This window comes from Nyctibius grandis, chromosome Z (genome assembly GCF_013368605.1).
Source record: "Nyctibius grandis isolate bNycGra1 chromosome Z, bNycGra1.pri, whole genome shotgun sequence".
Classification (NCBI taxonomy): domain Eukaryota; kingdom Metazoa; phylum Chordata; class Aves; order Nyctibiiformes; family Nyctibiidae; genus Nyctibius; species Nyctibius grandis.
The window spans coordinates 80,340,629-80,359,213 of record NC_090695.1 but is presented as its reverse complement, the minus strand read 5'-3'; the positions used below and the strand labels follow the sequence as shown (position 1 = coordinate 80,359,213).

Here is an 18,585-nt window from a genome sequence, read left to right as displayed (position 1 = left end):
TTTATAATGCTGTACTGAAGCTCGGTTTAAGAAAAGAGGTTTAAATTTGATACAATCCATGTAATTTGGCCAACGTGGGTTAACCGTGCAGTTTGTTTGCAAGTCATTTAAACAAACAAAAAAAAAAGTGTCAGGGATTTTCCAAAGAATATAGGAGAGCTGGTGGGCAGCCACATCCTGCCAAGGCGATGTCAGCGGGATGTGGGCTGTGTCACACCTCTGTGAAAGTTCCAGCAACACCCTTTGTCTCAGTTATAAACCAGTGCTGCTTTCGCCTTACCATAAGGCCTCTTGTTGGAGTTACCTGATGCAAATATAAAGCAGAGAGCTCTTTCGTGGTTATTCTCAGCTACTCTCTTGTTGCAGAGCAGACAGGAAAAAAAATCTATTTCCTGAGAGGAACCTCTTGCTAAAAGAAACTCTTGCGTATTGGCGAGTCATTGAAATACGAAGCCATGCCACATTTCAGTTGGCCTCCACTGCTTGAACAACCTCCATGGCCTGCCAAGTGCAATTTAGAGTACCCTGAGACGGCTGTAATTTGTGCTGACCAGTGTGAAATCGTTCTTCCCTGCTCAGCCCTGTAGACAAATCAGCCTAGTTGGAGGGAAGGTCCTTGGCTCAGTGTGCTCATACGAAGGCTTCTGAAGCACTGCATCATGAAAGGGGACATACTGTGTCTTTCTGAGTCACGATGCCACTGTGCTTGCCTTCCAGTGTTCGATTTACCCAAGCTGTGTCACTTCTTCTTTTAAAGCTTGCCATGGGCCTGAGGTTTTTATGAATAATGAGCTGTTAGAAATGCAGAGTGCATCTGACCGTTAATGCTCTGCTTCAGTATGGCTGCCATGGCCTTTTGAGTCTTATTTTTATCAAGGCATCCATGGCTTTGTGTAGTGGTGCTGGAAGCCAGATGTTTGCTTTTATCAAATCATGGTTTTACACTTTCTGATGAGGGATGCATAGCATTAAAAAAAAAATGTTATTATCATAAACATTATTATCATTAGCATCATCCTAATTATGTAATAATAATGTATTTTTAAAAGAATGGAAACTGTTGCTTCCTTTTAATGCAGGTCATTATGCAGCTGCAGTACCTTATTATATTACTATGATTTTTTTTTTTCCAGAAATTTTCTGGAATTTTCTGCTTCAGAGAGAGATGCTCAAACACCTGAAACAGCACAGCCATACACATTCACTTTTTCTGGCTGGGAAATTATGATATCCAAATTTGCAAAAAGACCAATTTATGCTTAAGCCTTCATTTATATATTTTCTTATTTTAACTACTGAAATATGACTATCACAGTATGGACTTAGTGTAATGAATCAGTATTTCAATATACTTTATTAGCTGATTTTAATTTACATATAAACACCATAATAAGACTGTAAGGATATACATTCTCCTAATCATCATTGGGTTTTCTGTAGAAGTTTGATCTTACCACTGTGAGTCAAGACAAAGAAAAAAAATTACTGGTGTATCAGTTTTTAGGACCAACTTGGAATACTACAAAGGGGCGTGCTTCTCTCCATCTGTTAGGTATCCACCATCACCCAAAATTAGCAATTTCACTAATCCTCCTAGAACTGAGGAGGTTACTACTTGTCAGTTTTGAAAATGTTTTAGATTACAAAATGACGCCTCAAATTCTAAACATTCATGCCAAATAAAAGGACTGATACCTTGCCCAAAGGCTAAGTGATACAGACTGGTTCTCATTCACATTTGTTTGAACTCTCTCCCACACCCAAAACTACACGGCACTTGGTCCTGTATCTGCTTTGTTCTCTGCAAAGAGTCTTCATAGCATTGAAATTTATTGCTTTGTCTGTTTTTCTTTTTTTTTTCCAATTCAGAGTGTTTGAAACAGCATGAGAGCTGGATTGACAGCTCTCAAGGGGAGTATTTTTGTAAGACGAAACTGAGAGTTTGTGTGGTGTGTCCTCGCAGGTGGCACATGGGCGTGTTTAAGAGCCTGTTTTGGGTCTGGCTGAGATGGAGTTAATTTTCCCCCTAGCAGCCTTCACAGTACTGTGCTTTGTATTGGTAGCTAGAAAGGTGTTGGTAACACAGCAGTGTTTTGGCTACTGCTGATCAGCATTCACCCAGCATCAAGGCTGTCTCTCCAACATTCCCCCCTCACCAGTAGGCTGGGGGTGGGCAAGTTCATGGGAGGGGACATAGCCAGGACAGCTGACCCAAACTGACCAAAGGGATATTCCATGCCATATGATGTCTGCTCAACAATAAAAGCTAAGAGAAAGGAGGGGAGAGAGGCATTCATTATTACAACATTTGTCTTCCGGAGCAACCGCTACACGTACTGAAGCCCTGCTTCCCAGGAAGCTGCTGAACATCACCTACTGATGGGAAGTAGAGAATAAATCTTTTGCTTTCCTTTGCTTTTGTGCGCGGTCTTTGCTTTTGCTTTATTAAACTCCCTACATCTTGATCCACGAATTTTTTTCCATCTTATTTTCTCCCCCTGCCCTGTCCTGCTGAGGAGGGGAGTGATAGAGCGGCTTGGTGGGCAGCTGGTGTCCAGCCAAGGTCAACCCACCACAGACACCTAAGGCCTGTAGTAGCAGTGGAGTAGCGTTGATAGACTGTAGAAGATGGAAAGAGTTAAATTGGATGTAGTTTCATCAGTAATGACTTTTTTGACTCAGTCTGCCTCTGCCTGGATATTGTTTTGAAAATACCTAGTTGGAGCAACGCAAAACAGAGTTAGGCATTTTGGATGGTAAGAGAATCCATGCTTGACTGTAGATCCCTAGACCTTCATTTGCCAGTGTAGATGTCCCCCACTAAGTCAGTATTGATTGACGATAGGAATTTTTCCTAGATCCTTGTCTTAACTTTTCACTTACCGAGCAGAAATCTTGTGCCAAGATTGGACCAACATTTGGTTGAAAAATGTTTCAAGCTATATTTACATGTAAATGCATTTATATATAGAGAGAGACCTGATTGTCTAAGCGCTGTCCTGGCAGCTGTAATCCCCTATACTGTACCTCTTGATCTGGCACTAACATCCTTAAAAGCCTTGTAAAAATTATTTTTACATCACTAAGTTTTATTTCTATGCTGCAAATTGGAAATTGTATTCTTTATAGCTCATGCTTAATATATAGTAAGTGTAGATGATAGAAGCATTACTCAATACTATCGTTTGCATGCCATGTTATTACTCAGAGCATGCCTGAAGCCAATGGTTCCTTTCTGAAGGCTTAGGGAAAAAATTTAATGCTTGGAATGCTTCCATGCCTACTGTATTGCAATGCGCTTTGCCCTTTGCAAAATAAAACCTTTGATGATGGGTTGTTTTAGAATTCTTGTTTGTGTCTTATGCATATCTTTCTTTAGAGAGAGATTGTCTAACCAGCAGGAGGATGCAAAGCATATTAGCAGTGAAAGTGAAGGTTTTGGTAAACATTAATTTGGGTAATGGATAAAGTATACATTGCACTGTTAGACTGGAGCGATATGTGTGGTTTTCATCCTTAGGCATTACTTGTCCTATTATACAGTTTGGATTGTGCAATATTTTAGTCGATTTTGAATATAAATGAGCTTGCTTATCATCGGAGACATTGGCAGGCAACATCCTAGTAAAATACCAAATGAGATGTAAATAAAATACATGCTAGGCATGTTCTCTGATGTGTGCAGGTGTCCTGTGATGTGTGTAGTGTGCATTTATTGATAATGAAAGGAAAGAAAGGGTAAAGGGAGAAAGGAAAGGGAGAAAGGAAAGGGAGAAAGGGAAGGAGAAAGTAAAGGCAAGGTTTTTGAAGTGTACCAAAACCAGACACAGCTTGCCACTGAGATTTTTGTGATGCTGACTAGAGCAGAACGGTTACTTCATGTGTGTTGCAGCATATACTGCTGTTCACACATTCAAGCATGACATTTACCTCTTTGGACCAACATACAGTTGCCACTCATGTTCTGCTTAACGTGATCCACAATAATTTCCAGATTCTTTCCTGCAGAATTAAGAACTAGCCAGTGAGCGTTGTAGGTGTGTAGCAGGTTTTACCTTTGCTTTCCTCATATTGCATCCCACTGTGTAATTCAAATAGTGTTAAAAGTTTCCAAGTGCATTTATAAACCAAACCTGTAACCTCATGAAGGAATGAAATCAAGTTTATCTGATGTTGTCCAGAAAAGCATCTTGATTTTTGCTTTTTAATTCTTCTTGGGCTGAATATTTGTCATGTCTCATATTTGTTCAGTTTATGACCTGTGGAACAATGTTAGTACATATTTAGTCATCTCAAATTTCCCTATATATTGCAAGACATAATGAAAAAGGCTGTCAATAGACCATGTTCTCAGGTAATTTTTCAGAATTCTTAAATAAAACTTCTCAAGGAATCATGACTTTAAAATGTCCTTCAAATGTTGTTCAACATCTTCCTTGGTTACTAATGGACTGGAAAATATTACATTTAATTCATATAAGACAAACCTGGGATAAAAGAGTTTCCATTCAAATTTGCCACAGCACAAAGCTGGGAAAGAAGTACATTGAATGTTGGTTATAATTCATAACGTTATTGACATCTGAGATCTGTTCTGAAAAAGTAGTATGGTATTCAGTAGGGACATGTGGAAAGAATTGTATCTTGCCAAGAATAATTAGCTATGCAGAAATAGGATGGGGAATAACTGGCTGTTTACCAGTTCTTCACTAAAAGATCCTGTGCATATTGTGGATGATAAACTGAGCATGAGTCAACAACTTTGTGCTACGGCACAAAAGTCAGACATGTTATTGGCCTATACATAAAGCAACTTAGTCTTAAGGACACGTAAAGTCCTTCTGCTGTAGTCACGTACTGAGACGAAATGCTATCAAAAGTGCTGGACCCCATAAATTAAGAAATACGTTAGCAAAGTGGTGTAATCAATAGGACTGGCAAAGGTCTTAAATATAAAATATGCTCAGAAAGACTGAGAGATCTAGGACTGTTCAGTTAAAAGAAGACCAGAGGGGGAAAATTGTAGCAATTTACAGTAGATAAAGAAATGTTGCAGCAAACAAGGGAAAAATCAGTTTCCCACCTCCGTGTTGGCTATGCCAAGATGTAATGTGCATACACCGAACCAAAGAGTTAAGTTTAACACTGGGAAATGGTCTGTAGAGGTAAGTGCTGTGAAACACTGAAACAGGTTTCTTGGAGAGGTTGTGTGTTGTTTATCAGGTTAGACAGACATCAGGCAGTAATGACATAGGGTGTGGTATAGAGAAAAGCTTTATTATAGAGAGAAAAGCTTTTTAGTTATCAGCCACAGTACAGTTTGCTTTAGTAAAAGGTTCATGTGGACAGCGAGTCATTTCTGATGGTACTTCAAAAATATTTTCAAATTCTTACTTGTGGTATCCATTATACCATCACAGGCCAACGCTTCCTGCAATGATAGGTAGCGAGGTGGCATCTGTTACATATGCAGTTGTTTTTTGGCTGAGTTGCAAACTTCCTATCCTTGCAGTAAAGCTCAAAAAAACCTCCAAATAAAGGCTACACCACCTTCCATTGCCCAAGGTGGCCGTAGCGCACATCAGATTGGGCCACTCTCTTTAATGCAGTCTTCTGTTGTTAGTGTATCTAGAAGACTGCATGAAGTAGAATGAAGACTACGGGTCTAAACTCGTGTGCCTTTGGCACTGCAAATTTTTATATGATCTTGTAGAAATCTCTAGAATCTTATCTACTCTAGAAACAGAAATTTCTCTGGTGTGAATGTGGCTTGAATTTCCTCAGGAACTAGTGACTGCCATCTCAAATGTTACCCATTTTAAGCTTAGAATACCCTTTCTGTCTGGTTTTCTTCACATCAGCTCATAGAAACCAACATTTTTTAAGAAAAAACAACACATTCAACAAAATTGTTCCTATGTTTCTTTCCCTGTCAGGGGAGTGGAAAACAAAACACAGTGCAAACATTAATCTTGTTGCTTAATGTATTTATGGAAAATGACTACTTTTACAATATAAAACAAAGAAGAGTGGAACTGTATAATCTGTTCACGTTGAGAATTCGTCAGGTTCAGGAGGCTTTGACACTGCAAAAGCTGACACGGTTATCTGCTCAGAGGTATGCCCACCACTGATTTGGTCTCAAACAGTTGCTAAAACTGGCATTTTCCTGCATGGCGGTTTTAAAGTAAATGAGCATTATTTTTGGTTTGCTTTGAAATGCTCAGTGGCTCAAAGGGTTAACTCAAAAGGTTAGCTGCATGCTGACAAAAGTAAATGAGAACACTAGGTATTTGATGAATGAGAACACTTCTGATTTTTTGTCGAACTTAACTTTCCATGCTTTCAAGATGCATTTGAAGATTGTCCTTAGAATTCAAGACATGGCAATAACGGAATGAAACTGTCTTTAACACATTGAGCTATTTTAAATCTTTCGTGCTTAGAAGGGAAGAAAATAAGCCAGTCCTTTCGTTGAGTACCTTCCTGAATTTTTTAGTCTTTATTTCCTTAGTGTCTAGTTTGGCCTTCACCCAGGGCTAAACAATAACAGTTTTTCTCTCATCTAATGTTCCTTCCCCAACCAAGAAAGGGAATTGGGAAAAGGAGGGAGACTTGTGGGTTAAAATTTAAGCATATTTAATAAAATAAAGAAACCAATACCAATGCCAATACAAACCACACAAAATTATACTTAGCTCACAGAGTTGTGGCAAGTTGTTCCAGGGATAGCAATTATTTAGAAGAGAGGAGAAAGAGAGAGGAGAGAAGGGAACAGTGCAAAAAGAGGCCCCCCCCACCCCTTCCCCAAACCCTCCCTTTTATAGTGAACTGACATTAATGCTATAGAATACACCTGTGGGCCAGCCTGGGTCAGCTGCCCTGGATTTAACTGCTGAGGGCCTTGATCACCATGGCTGGCCACAAACTGAAACCAAATCCCAATGAAACGAGGACACTTAGCAATGTTGCTTGGGATTTTTTCTTTTTCTTTTTTTCAGTATTCATTATATAATTGTGCTAACGAATAGTTCCAGTATACATCTTGTCAGTTGTTTTCTCTTTTTCCTTTAAAAGTATTAGAAAAAATAAAAGAGGGCCTTCCATATCTTACATAGCTGGAATACCTTTCTAGATTTTAGGAAATGTTATGGTTTAAGAGATCACAGAAGACTTCACAAAGATGCTTAAAGGGTCAGATAAACATGCTTCAAACCCCTTGAGAAGAAAGGAAGCCTAGCAATCACTTTTTATCGACTAGAAGGGAAAAAAAAAAAAAGCAAAACCAAGGTAAAGTCCTGATTCGAGCTGTCCAATAAGTGAGGTCATTTTAATCAATGAATTGATTTAAAAGTATATGATTTTCTGAGATTACATCTTTTCCAGAGGGAAAATGGTATTGTCTGCTAATTTGTATGTCCTAATCTCTCTGTGTTTGTTGTATTTAAAAGTAGCAATTTAGGTTAAATGAACATCTGCAATAGTTCTTAAGAGAGAAAAAAAATCTTATATATTAAAGCTATTTCTCATCATTCTAGTCCTGGGAAAAAAAAAAAGTAAAGTACGTGTCTTATTGCTTCACATTGAAGGAAAAAAATCCCACCTAATACAGTTTCTATTTTTTTTGTTTCAGTTCTAAAATGATTAACAAATCTCTACATACTAGCATGGAATTATACCTTGGAGAATACACATACGAAAGACAATTATTTCTAAAATTATATCTAGTCTCTTTCGTAGAATTGTAACAGATTCATACCCACACAGGGCTTTGGATAATGTGTTTAATGTTCTCATTAGTTGGGGAAAAAAATTGTAAGGTAGAACCATTTGAGATGGAAGTGGTTTTTATGGGAAAAGTGACACCATGAGTGGAGTAGAAGATTGGGAGTGTACCAAAGGGAGTCTTGAAGATAATGAAAAGAAACAAGTTTAGCTAGGAGTAGTGAAAGAGAATCAACCAATGGCAATATGTTGCTGTCAAGGTTACCAGAGAAATAGTAATCAAAACAAAATCAGGGATCAAAACAAAGTCAGTCGTCAGAGCAAAGTGGTCAAAACAGAACTAAAGATGGACCCTCCAGTCAGATAACAATAGTCAAGAAGGGCAAGAGTGGAGGCAGCTTGGGACAGAAGCTAAACAGTTGTCTTTTTGATGCTAGAAGAGATATAAGCTGGTAGCAAAACTTCTCAAAACAGTCAGGAAAAAAAGGAGTACAATTTGGTAATAGGAAGCGTTAATAGGAAGTCACAGAAAGTTTGTAATAAAATGATAGTCTCTGAAGAAGCTAAGAGTGTTTGATTTTTCTTGTCACCCTTGCAGAAGCCGTGTTTTTCAACTGGTAGCTGTATTTTCTTTGCTATTACTCAGATTCAAAACAAACAAAACAAAAACCTTATAGTTACTCATGCAAGAAAGAAATACAAAAGTGTCTTCATTATGCACATTATGCACAATAGCTCTGTCTTTCTTTACAAAGTCTACTGCCAGTTTAAAAAAAAAAAAAAAAAGAACTTGCTTGGAAACTGTACTGCAGGAGATAATGCTCTTCATTAAACGAGTAAGGTTTGTAGTTCATTCTAGTTTCCACATCAGTCTTTCTAGGCCTTTTTCCGTAGAATAGTTGTGTTCTGGAACACCAACTGAGTTGATGCTTTGGGACATTTTTCTTCTACTTCCATCCAATGCTAGGAATATGAGACACACAGTAGTTCCATGTGACAACTGTGTCACGGTAATGGAATAACAAATGTGTGCCCCTAGTGTCAAGTACAATAAATATTTTCAGTTGGTCCTATAATGATATCCCGTATGATTTCCAGCATAAAAGGTATCTTTCAACATATTTCATCACACTACTATATGTGAATAAAACTTACAGGAAGTAGTGGTCGTCGTTGAATTGCTCACCATTGCTTTCAAGAAAAAAATCCGAAGTAAGCTTTGTAGGTTAATACACCTTTGTGTGTTGCTTGTCTACATAACTTTTCAGTGTCTTTTTTTAGAGCAAGTACCTAGGGGTATTAGTAAAAGTGATCCATCCCTGTGGGTTTTCATTTTTATGCAGCTTTCGTTAACTGAATATAAAGGAGCGTTCACAGAAAACTTTCAAGATGTTCAGATAGTTTTTTAAGAGTATACATGACCTCTGAAATGCAAAAATGTATCAAACTGAAAAAAAATGACACGTTTCAGAACATAAATGTGATTTTATAGAAGACTATGCTTGTGCTAAGATTCTTGGCCTCAGTATAGTAATAAAAAGCAGCATAGGTTATGGCAATGTGCCTTCATGTCTTAGCACTAATTGAACCCACTCAAGAATACATTTGGGGAACAAAAATAACTTTCATACCTAAGAAATATTGAAAATGAGAAGGATGAAATGGATCAGATATTGTGTCCAGGAAAAAAACATGTTGACAGCAGGTCGAGGAAGGTGATTCTTCCCCTCTGCTCAGCACTCGTGTGGTCACACCTGGAGCAATGGGTCCAGTTCTGGGCTTTTCAGTACGAAAGAGACATGGACAGACTGTACAAAGTCCAACGAGAGGCCACCAAGATGAGTAAGGGACTGGAGCATCTCTGCTATGAGGAAAGGGTGAGAGAATTGGGACTGTTCAGCCTGGAGAACAGAAGGCTCAGTTGGATGTTTTTAATGTCTGTAAATACCTGTAGGGAGGATGTAAAGAAGATGGAACCAGGCTTTCTTCAGTGGTGCCCAGTGACAAGGCCAGAGGCAGCAGGCAAAAAATGAAACATGGGAGGCTCCGTCTGAATATCAGAAAACACTTTTTCACTGTGAGCGTGACTGAGCACTGACACGAGTTGCCCAGAGAGGTCATGGAGTCTCCATCCTTGGAGATATTAAAAAAACATCTAGACACAGTCCTGGGCAACCAGCTCTATGTGTCCATGCTTGAGCACGGGGGTTGGACAAGATGACCTCCCGCATCCCCTTCCTACCTCATCCATTCTGTGATTCTGTGAAACAAAAACACCTTTAATTGCAATAGAGATTTCCTAACTTCCATGTTTCTTACTTATTTGCTCAGTGATGCTATCAGGTGGTATCTCAGCTTGGTGCCTGACTAAGCCTGAACCTTCTGAAGAGAGTTGTAGAAGGTATTTAGATTCTGCTGGAAGTGATTTTGGGATTCACTGAGTGTGCCCAACTGATGCTCTGGAAGAGCTGACATAGCATACAGTTCTTGACTTGCTGGACAGAGTACGCATGTTCACGTAAGCAAACCCAGAAGATACACCAGGTGTATCAGTGAAACGTACCCAGACTCTTCTCAGATGTACATTGTACCAGCATTGACTATAAACTTATTTAGTAGAAGGGCTGGGTAAGTTACACCCTCTTAATAGGGATAGCAATGACCACATACTCTCTAGACATGCTGACTCCTGAGCTGTCCCTTGGGCTGCGCTGTTGTGCGTCATCTCTAGAGTAGGTCAGTGGCTGTAAAGCACGTACTGATCTCCAGGGAGTTCACAAAAAATCCTGATCTCCCACACCGTCAAGAGCTCTCTAACTATCATCTCCATATCCTTCAAGTCATTGTCTTATATACGTAATTTGACTCTTTTTCAGGAATAATTCATGTTCCTGTCACATCTTTATAAATAATTATAACTTTAATAAGTGGAAAGGGTAAGGAGAGACAGGACAACTTAAAAAAAAATATGAGAGGGAGTGAGCATTTGGCTGTAGTGTGCAAATGACATATAATTTCCAACAACTTGAGAAGGAATAGTTATCTTGCCTTTAGGACTTGTTCATTTATTTTAAAAATATATTTCTCAAAATTTGATTTGTGGCTTTGGGAGCTAAGTATAGAAAATTGCATAATGCCCTTTTAGGCTTTGGTGACTTAGAGTGATCACATTAAATGAATACAGCATGCGTGGAGTTTGTTAAAATGTAATTTGTTCCATTACAACAGTTTAAATCTCTCCAGAATTGGTTAAGCTAAAATATAACATGTATACTTTTAAGGTGCAAATGTTGTATTCCTTAAGATATGAGGAGAAGATAAGAACCAACAGAACCCAATGCATCCTATCGAGGTTACTCTGGGAATAATGTTAAAGAATTTATGCTTTGAAAAGCATATCCTTCCTCAAAAACATTTGTGTTTGAAATTTCACTCATGACTGTTCAAGGTGTCTCTTATATTTATCAACAGCATTTTCTCCATTTTTTTCCATCAGGTGCTTCATTCCAAATGCCTACGCTGCTCTCTTCACTGCTGCGCTGGTGCCATTAATGTGCTTGGTAGTGGTTTTTGTGGTGTTCATCCATGCCTACCAGGTGACCCCGCAATGGAAAGCGTACGACGACATTTTCAGAGGAAGAACAAATGCTGCAGGTACGATTTGTTGACTACCCCTACACAAACAAGTTGGACTTTGAGAGCAGTACTGACTGTTCTCACCAGTTCAGAAAACCCCACTAGAAACCACAGCTCAGTAGATACCTATGCACTTGCTGAAGATTAAGCGTGCTAGTGTGGTCCCTTTGAAGTCTGTGAAAGCACTTTAATGATGAAAGTTATGCAGGTGCTTAGCTGTCTTAGGAGGATAAAAATGTGTTAAACCTAAACCAAGAAATTAGTGTCACTGGCTGTGTCTGGTGATGGGCACAGCTCCTCGCCCTCGTGTTTTGCAGTGTATTTGGTGGCTGCACAGACAGGCACTGGCTGCGCGTTGGAGCATTTGGAGTTAATGCCTCTGTTTTGAAATTTCCTAGTGCTACTCGCAACTGAAACATGCTTGAAGGAAAAGATCTGTCTCGTGCAAAACAGGAAGTATCGGTCGGTCTCCTCTGTCAGAACAATTGCAAATACAATAACGTTTCCAAAATAAAGTTGCAGCAGTTTAGACCAGTACCATAATAATAGGACACTCTGTGGGAAGCTTAGAATATTTCTTTTGTTTTCGTGGTGTTTTTGGAAAAAAAAAATCTGAGTTTTATAAACAAGTGCAAATACGCAGATTTTAATAAAAGTGTATCTATTTTCTCCCTGGCTGCATGAAGCCAGTTAGATTTTATAAACTTGTGAAAGATTCTTGAGTCATTTTTCCCATTTCATTAAATAAATAACATATGAACCTAAAAGGGACAATGGATTATTAAAAAATTCCACTGAGTATTCCAGTGCTTGTAACTGTTCAAATTATAAAGAGTAGCTGTCTTATTCAAATGCTCAAATTTACAGTGATAATTGTATTATGAAATGAGGGGTTGTGGGTTTTTTTAACATTTGGGTTATAGAAATACATTCCTTTTATGAGAAAATTAAAATAAATATTAAATATTTATTGTCAGGACATTTCTTCGAATATTAATTTCTTAGTGACAAAATGTCAGCTTGACTAAGAGTTAATGAATTTGGATAAAGTCTGATAAACATAGCTTATAAGTTTGATACTCAAGACCTTAATTGCACTTTACTCTTTCATTCCTTTCTGTTGTAAAAGGGACTGCCTGGAGCAATCACAAAAGTGGGTCCTTATTCAGTCTTAAATAATACAGTTTATTTATTTATAAATAACTTTTTTTTTTTTTTATCTCTAAGGATGGAGAGTCCATATTCATATGTTGAAGGTTAAGGCTTGTCTCAGAGCAGTTAAACCAAAGAAAAAAAAATACTGAATATTGATACAATACCATAAATAAAGTCAGCATGCAAAATGGCAGAAAGTACTAATAGGAGTTATAACTACATGACACAGAGACATGAAATAATAGGGTTGAAACAAAGCTCTGTTTGATTTAACATAGGATTCAGGGTATTTTCTTTCTCCAGTAGAGTCCAGAAAATGGTATATAGAGTGCTAAGGTCTGCGAAGAAAAGAAAAAAAATCAGGAAGAGAGGTGCTCAGTAAAAAGTCAATAATAGCTTTTATTTTTTAAAAGCAAATTGTATCTTTTACTACCTGTGCACCTGCATGGCAAACTGGCATTTCACTACCATAGGGCTTTTACAAGCACAAATGAAAGTACCTCGTGCAGTGTGGGTGAGAGCAAGTTGGAGAGAGGCTGTTCTGGAGAAGAAAAGGAGCTGCCTGCTGAGGTTTAAGGTGCCTGGGGTTGTATAAGGGCTCTCTGTGTAGCTGTGTTTATAGTGTAAGCTTCCAGAAAGAAAAGCCCATGATTTCTGTAGTTTGTAACATTGCCTATAACTACATAACATGGTACTAACTGTTAACTGAAGGCCTCTGACTTTCTGACTGAATATTTCTCTTAAATTTGAGACGGTGGTAGTATATTTATATATTTTTAAATGTTTTATAGGTATATTGTGATTCTAAAGACATATTCAAAGGCAGTTTGCAGTGGTAAGACCTATTACCACTTTTAAATTTTTAATCTTACCATATGACCCACTCTTTGGACAAGTTCACTCCACTGACTCCATGTTCTTACAAACTCAGTGGGACCTGCTCCTGCTTCAGTGCTGCTATTGTAGCCACCTCAGAGGATGCTGTGGGAAACAACATTTTTCATAGGGGCAAAGTTACCTGCAATCAACTGCATGATAATATCTTGCTTCTGCAACAGAGATGGGGTCCTGGATCACACCTGCACGGAGTTCTGGCTTCAGCACGTCTTACAAGATCCTATAGGATAGGGAGGTCTTTTGGCAACGTTGCCTCCTTAATTTGCACAGGCACCCATTATTTTGCTGTTTTGTTATGGCAATGAATATGCCAGGGTTTCTCTCTGTTTCATCCAAAACCAGAGGAAAGGTGGAGCCACCAAGCAACAGTTGTCTGTGTTTAGTGTCTTATTGTAGCTTTTCTCTGGCTGTCGTCCCCATACCGATTTACCCCGTTCAGACACCCACAACAATGAATTCCTACAGCAAAAAACCCTCTCCCAGCCTCCAGTCTGAGGTTCAGTACCCTAATTTCCCCACTTTGAACAGTGCAGTAATGAAAAAAAAAAAAATCACTGCTTTGGAAAATTGTCTGCTCTCCATTAGTTACCCTTTCTAGAAAGAGAATAAAATTCCAGGTGAATGACACTGTAAACAATTCTGACATATCAAGTGTAGAGAGCTGTAAATATAAGCAAAAATATTTTTAAATATGCTTTTACTTTTACTAGTAATTGTGGACACCTGTTCATTTACATTCCAGAGAGCAAGGAGTATTGCAGAAAGGAAAAAGTGGCATATATAGACATGTAATTATCATTTATACATAGATATTCATACAAACACCTATTTGCATGTGAATATTTGAACTAGTACTGTTTATTCCCTTTCTGGAAGTCATCCAGGTAGAAGACAGTTAAAATTGCAGTGTGATGGAGATGACCCAATGTGGATTCTGCAATAATTCATGCAAAACATTACTGAATATTGTCAATAAAAGTAAAATAGCAAGGTCACTGGCTTGCATATTACCATAAAACAGAAAAAGGGGCTGGATATGCAGATTTGAAAGAAAAAAATATCGTTATCTGGCTTCTAAGTGGACATTCCTTTGGTCATTTCACAGATTGTAGGAAAAGCCTCTTAAACTACAGCTGGTAATTCTGAAGTTCCATATTTGTGATCTCTACTTGAGGAAGGCTATTACTAACTTTAATAGAAATTTAATAGGAATAGAATAAGTTTATCCTCATTTGTAGTGTGTACTGGGTTTTTTTCAAATAAGTTGAATACGCAAGTGGCTAAGTTAAAAACTGAGTAAAAATTTGTTCTTACTCTCTTTTCTTCTATTGTTGGAATAGACTGAAACTTCCCTTGCAAAGAAGGTTCATCTTGAACTTCTCAGAATCACAGGATCATAGAATGGTTTGGGATGGAAGGGACCTTTAAAGATCATCTAGTCCAAACCCCCTGCCACGGGCAGGGATATCTTCCTTTAGATCATGTTGCTTAAGCCCCATCCAACCTGACCTTGAACACTTCCAAAGATAGGACGTCCACAACTTCTCTGGGCAAACTGTTCCCATGTCTTACCAGCGTCGCTGCAAAAAATGTCTTCCTTTTATCCATTTTAAATCTACCTTTTTCCAGCTTAAAACCGTTGCGCTTGTTGTGTCACCACAGGCCCTGCTAAAAAGTCTTTCTCCGTCTTTTTTATAAGCCCTCTTTAAATATTGAAAGCCCACACTAAGGTCTCCCTGGAGCCTTCTCTTCTCCAGGCTGAACAACCCCAACTCTCTTAGCCTTTCCTCGTAGGAGAGGTGCTCCACCCCTCTGGTGTTTTTTTGTGGCCCTCCTCTGGACCCGCTCCAACAGGTCCATGTCTTTCCTGTGCTGGTGACTCCAGAGCTGGATGTAGGACTCCTGGTGGAGTCTCACTAGAGCAGAGTAGAGAGCTATAATCACCTCCCTTGGCCTGCTGGTCTGCTGAGCTTCTTTTGATGCAGCCCAGGACACAGTTGGCTTTCTGGGCTGCAAGTGCACGTTGTCGGCTCATGTCCAGCTTTTCATCTGCCAGTATCCCCAAGTACTTCTCTGCAGGGCTGTTCTCAATTCTTCATCTCCCAGTCTGCACTGAAACTGGTGATTGCCCCATCCCAGGGGCAGGACTTTGCACTTGGCCTTGTTGAACTTCATGAGGTTCACATGGGCCCACTTCTCCAGGCTATCAAGGTTCCTCTGGATGGCATCCCCTCCATCAAGCATATCAACTACACCACTCGGCTTAGTATCATCCACAAACTTACTGAGGGTGCGCTCAATCCCACTGTCTGTGTCATTGATAAAGCTAGTGAACAGTACTGGTCCCAGTACGGACCCCTTTTTACTGATCTGCATTTGGACATTGAGCCATTGACTGCAATTCTTTGGATGTGGCCATCCAGCAAATTCCTTGTACATCAAATAGTCCATCCATCAAACCTGTGTTTCTCCAATTTCGAGACAAGGATGTGGTGTGGGATCATGTCAAAGGCCTTAGAGAAGTCAAGATAGATGACATAGTTGCTCTTGTCTTATCTACCAACACAGTCACTCCATCGTAGAAGACCACTAGATTAGTCTTCTATAGCTATTAGAATAAATTCTGTCTGCTGTAATAAAACATCTTCCTGAACTTAGGTAGCAGTACTGTGGTTTAGTCTTCTAGATTTATCCTGGGTACTCTTGAGTAGAGTCACATCTCTCCTACCGTGTTTTCGTACTTTCCAGGCTTTCAAGAAAACATCATGGCCCAAGGACAGCTAGCCCAGCAAAATTCTGCTTTTAGTAATTGTTGTCAATTCCTTTGGCAGTGGTCTGTGATCTTCCCAGAGAGCTTATCATACACTTTTCTTAAGCCTCGATATCACTATAAAAGAATATGATTAAAACAAGATTGTAGTGGAGGATAAACACAAATAAATACAATTTGCCAAATCTTGATTTGAGCAATATGCACACTTCTCATTGGCATGTCTGGAACACCAAATACGTGAGGTTGCCCTCTCACATTGTTTTTTACTGCTCCAGAATTGCTCTGTTACTAGTCATGTTGTTTTATGTGGTGATTGATATAGCTTGCTTAGGTCAGAGAATTTTCCTCAACAGTAGAAAGCTGGAAGAAGGGACAATGGGAGAGTCAAGAATTAATTATTGCTTAGAGCAGGCAGCTCTTCCTCCTCAAAAGTGAGTGTTGGAAAACAGCGTGAAAGCTGTTTTACGAAGAATGTCAACTCTACCTCCAGTATGCTCTTTCAAAGATATGTATTGAGTTTCCTAGAAAAGAGACTTCAGTTTGAAGTGATTCAGTTTGCCAGCTTTTCGGCAAACACGTTCTGTTGACTGATTGTTCTGCTATATATAGAAACTACCTTCTCAAAAGTTAGCCTTGACAGGAGCCAAGTCAGAAGCGTGCATTGGATAAACAGCCTCTGGGTGAACTAATATTTGAGTTTTCAACAAGAAAGGCTGCTTTTGAAGGAAATCAGGTGGTCTAAAGCAGGATGGTTTTATTTGGCTGAAATAACAGGAAGTTGAAATAGGCATATATAAGAGATGAGTGTTTTTTCTTGACAGTCCTAATCTGCAAATATAGGAATTGGAGATGAATAAGACAACAATCCAATATACATAATTTTATTTTCCAACTGTTTGCTAACCTTTCATAATTTCACAAAAATAGTTGAAAATATGACATACAAATTTGAAGTGAAACATCAGCTGCATTTTTTTCTGATAATACCTCTCTTAATAGATGACCTCCATCTGTTGAACAACGTGTAGTGGCATAATTTTTGTGCCCTACACATAAATATGCAGTAGAACTTACCTGATCGAGATATCATCATTGTAAATGTGCCAGAATTAATTTAAAGATTAAAACTTTATGTTGCCAAAATAGAGCTTCATGAAGAATGTCTTAGATATTTAGCTGTAAAATTTTAACTGCCTTCTTGCGTGTTCTTTCATATAAATGTCTTTACTATATTTATTGTCTTAGCAGTATGCAATTCCTGATCATGACAGAACATGCTGGATGGTCCACCTATACCTACTACCATCTGATCTTCTCAAGAAACAAATAAGGCATACAAAATGCAAGTGCAGGACATTCCAACCATGCCTCTGTGCTCAGGAAACGATGCTGAGGACAGGGCTTTTGATTCTAAGTGAGACTGTATATCTAAACCGGTAGTTACATGTCTTCCTTATCCTGTGAGCTGTATGCTAAAATCTTTATCTTGAATTTTAACATACATATCATGTATCTAAGAGAATTGAAGGACCAGTGAATTGCAGGAATGCTTTCATCTTGAGATGACAGTATGCCTCTAGAAATCAAGAACCAGGTGTTGGCTACCTCTGAACTAGGAGTTGTGTACAGTATTCACAGTATTCATCACAGACACACATTAGATATAACATTTTGGTCTTCATAGTGCTCCAGGGGCTTTTCTTTTTTGTAATTAGGGTAAAAACAAATCTTTGCCTCCGAGATTTTTGCAAATACAGTTAATACAAAATGCACAAGCATAATTACAAGCTGAAATAAACAACAAAGATCTGAATAAGATAATAACTTAAATGCATCATCTTCACTCGTGTAATTTAGATTGTTTGCACTGTGATTCACACGCCCAAATTAGCTTTCTTCCTTTAAAGCAATCCGCAGAAGCAAGTTAATTTGCATGAGTTATGCCTGTATAGTTGTGAATTTAGCACCCATTTAATATTTTGCATAATACTTCTAAATAATTTTATCATACGGAAAAAAGTAGGTTCAAATTTTTCTTTCGTTTTTGAATTGGTACTGTTCTGAGATTTGCCATGTTCCCTTGTGTAACAGTAATAGCATAAGCTGTAAGAAGATGCCTCGTTTTTCATTTGATTATACCATAAAGTGTCTCAAAGATGTATGAGAAAGTTTGCTGAAAAAATGAGATTTAGCAGGAAGTTTAGAGAGAGGTCAGTCTTCTGTGATTTTGTAGTAGTGATGTAGTAGTGATGTAGTCTTTAAGCTTAATGGGAGGTGTACTTCTCTTTTAGGAGGTATTCTTTAATTTCAGATTCTTCCTTGCCACAAGGAGCAGCAAATCAAAAAATATAAATGAAACAAAAATAATCTTTTAACAGGTTTGCTGCTTCCTATTTTTA

General features: G+C 38.5%; 1 protein-coding gene across 1 annotated transcript in view; it reads left to right on the top strand.

Annotated features, from left to right (window-relative positions):
• ADGRV1 (adhesion G protein-coupled receptor V1) overlaps nucleotides 1–18,585 on the top strand; it is a 282,099-nt gene that overhangs the window by 211,331 nt on the left and 52,183 nt on the right. Inside the window, 1 exon segment of the mRNA XM_068422903.1 lies at nucleotides 11,222–11,379. Within this exon segment, the coding sequence (XP_068279004.1) occupies nucleotides 11,222–11,379 (158 nt within the window).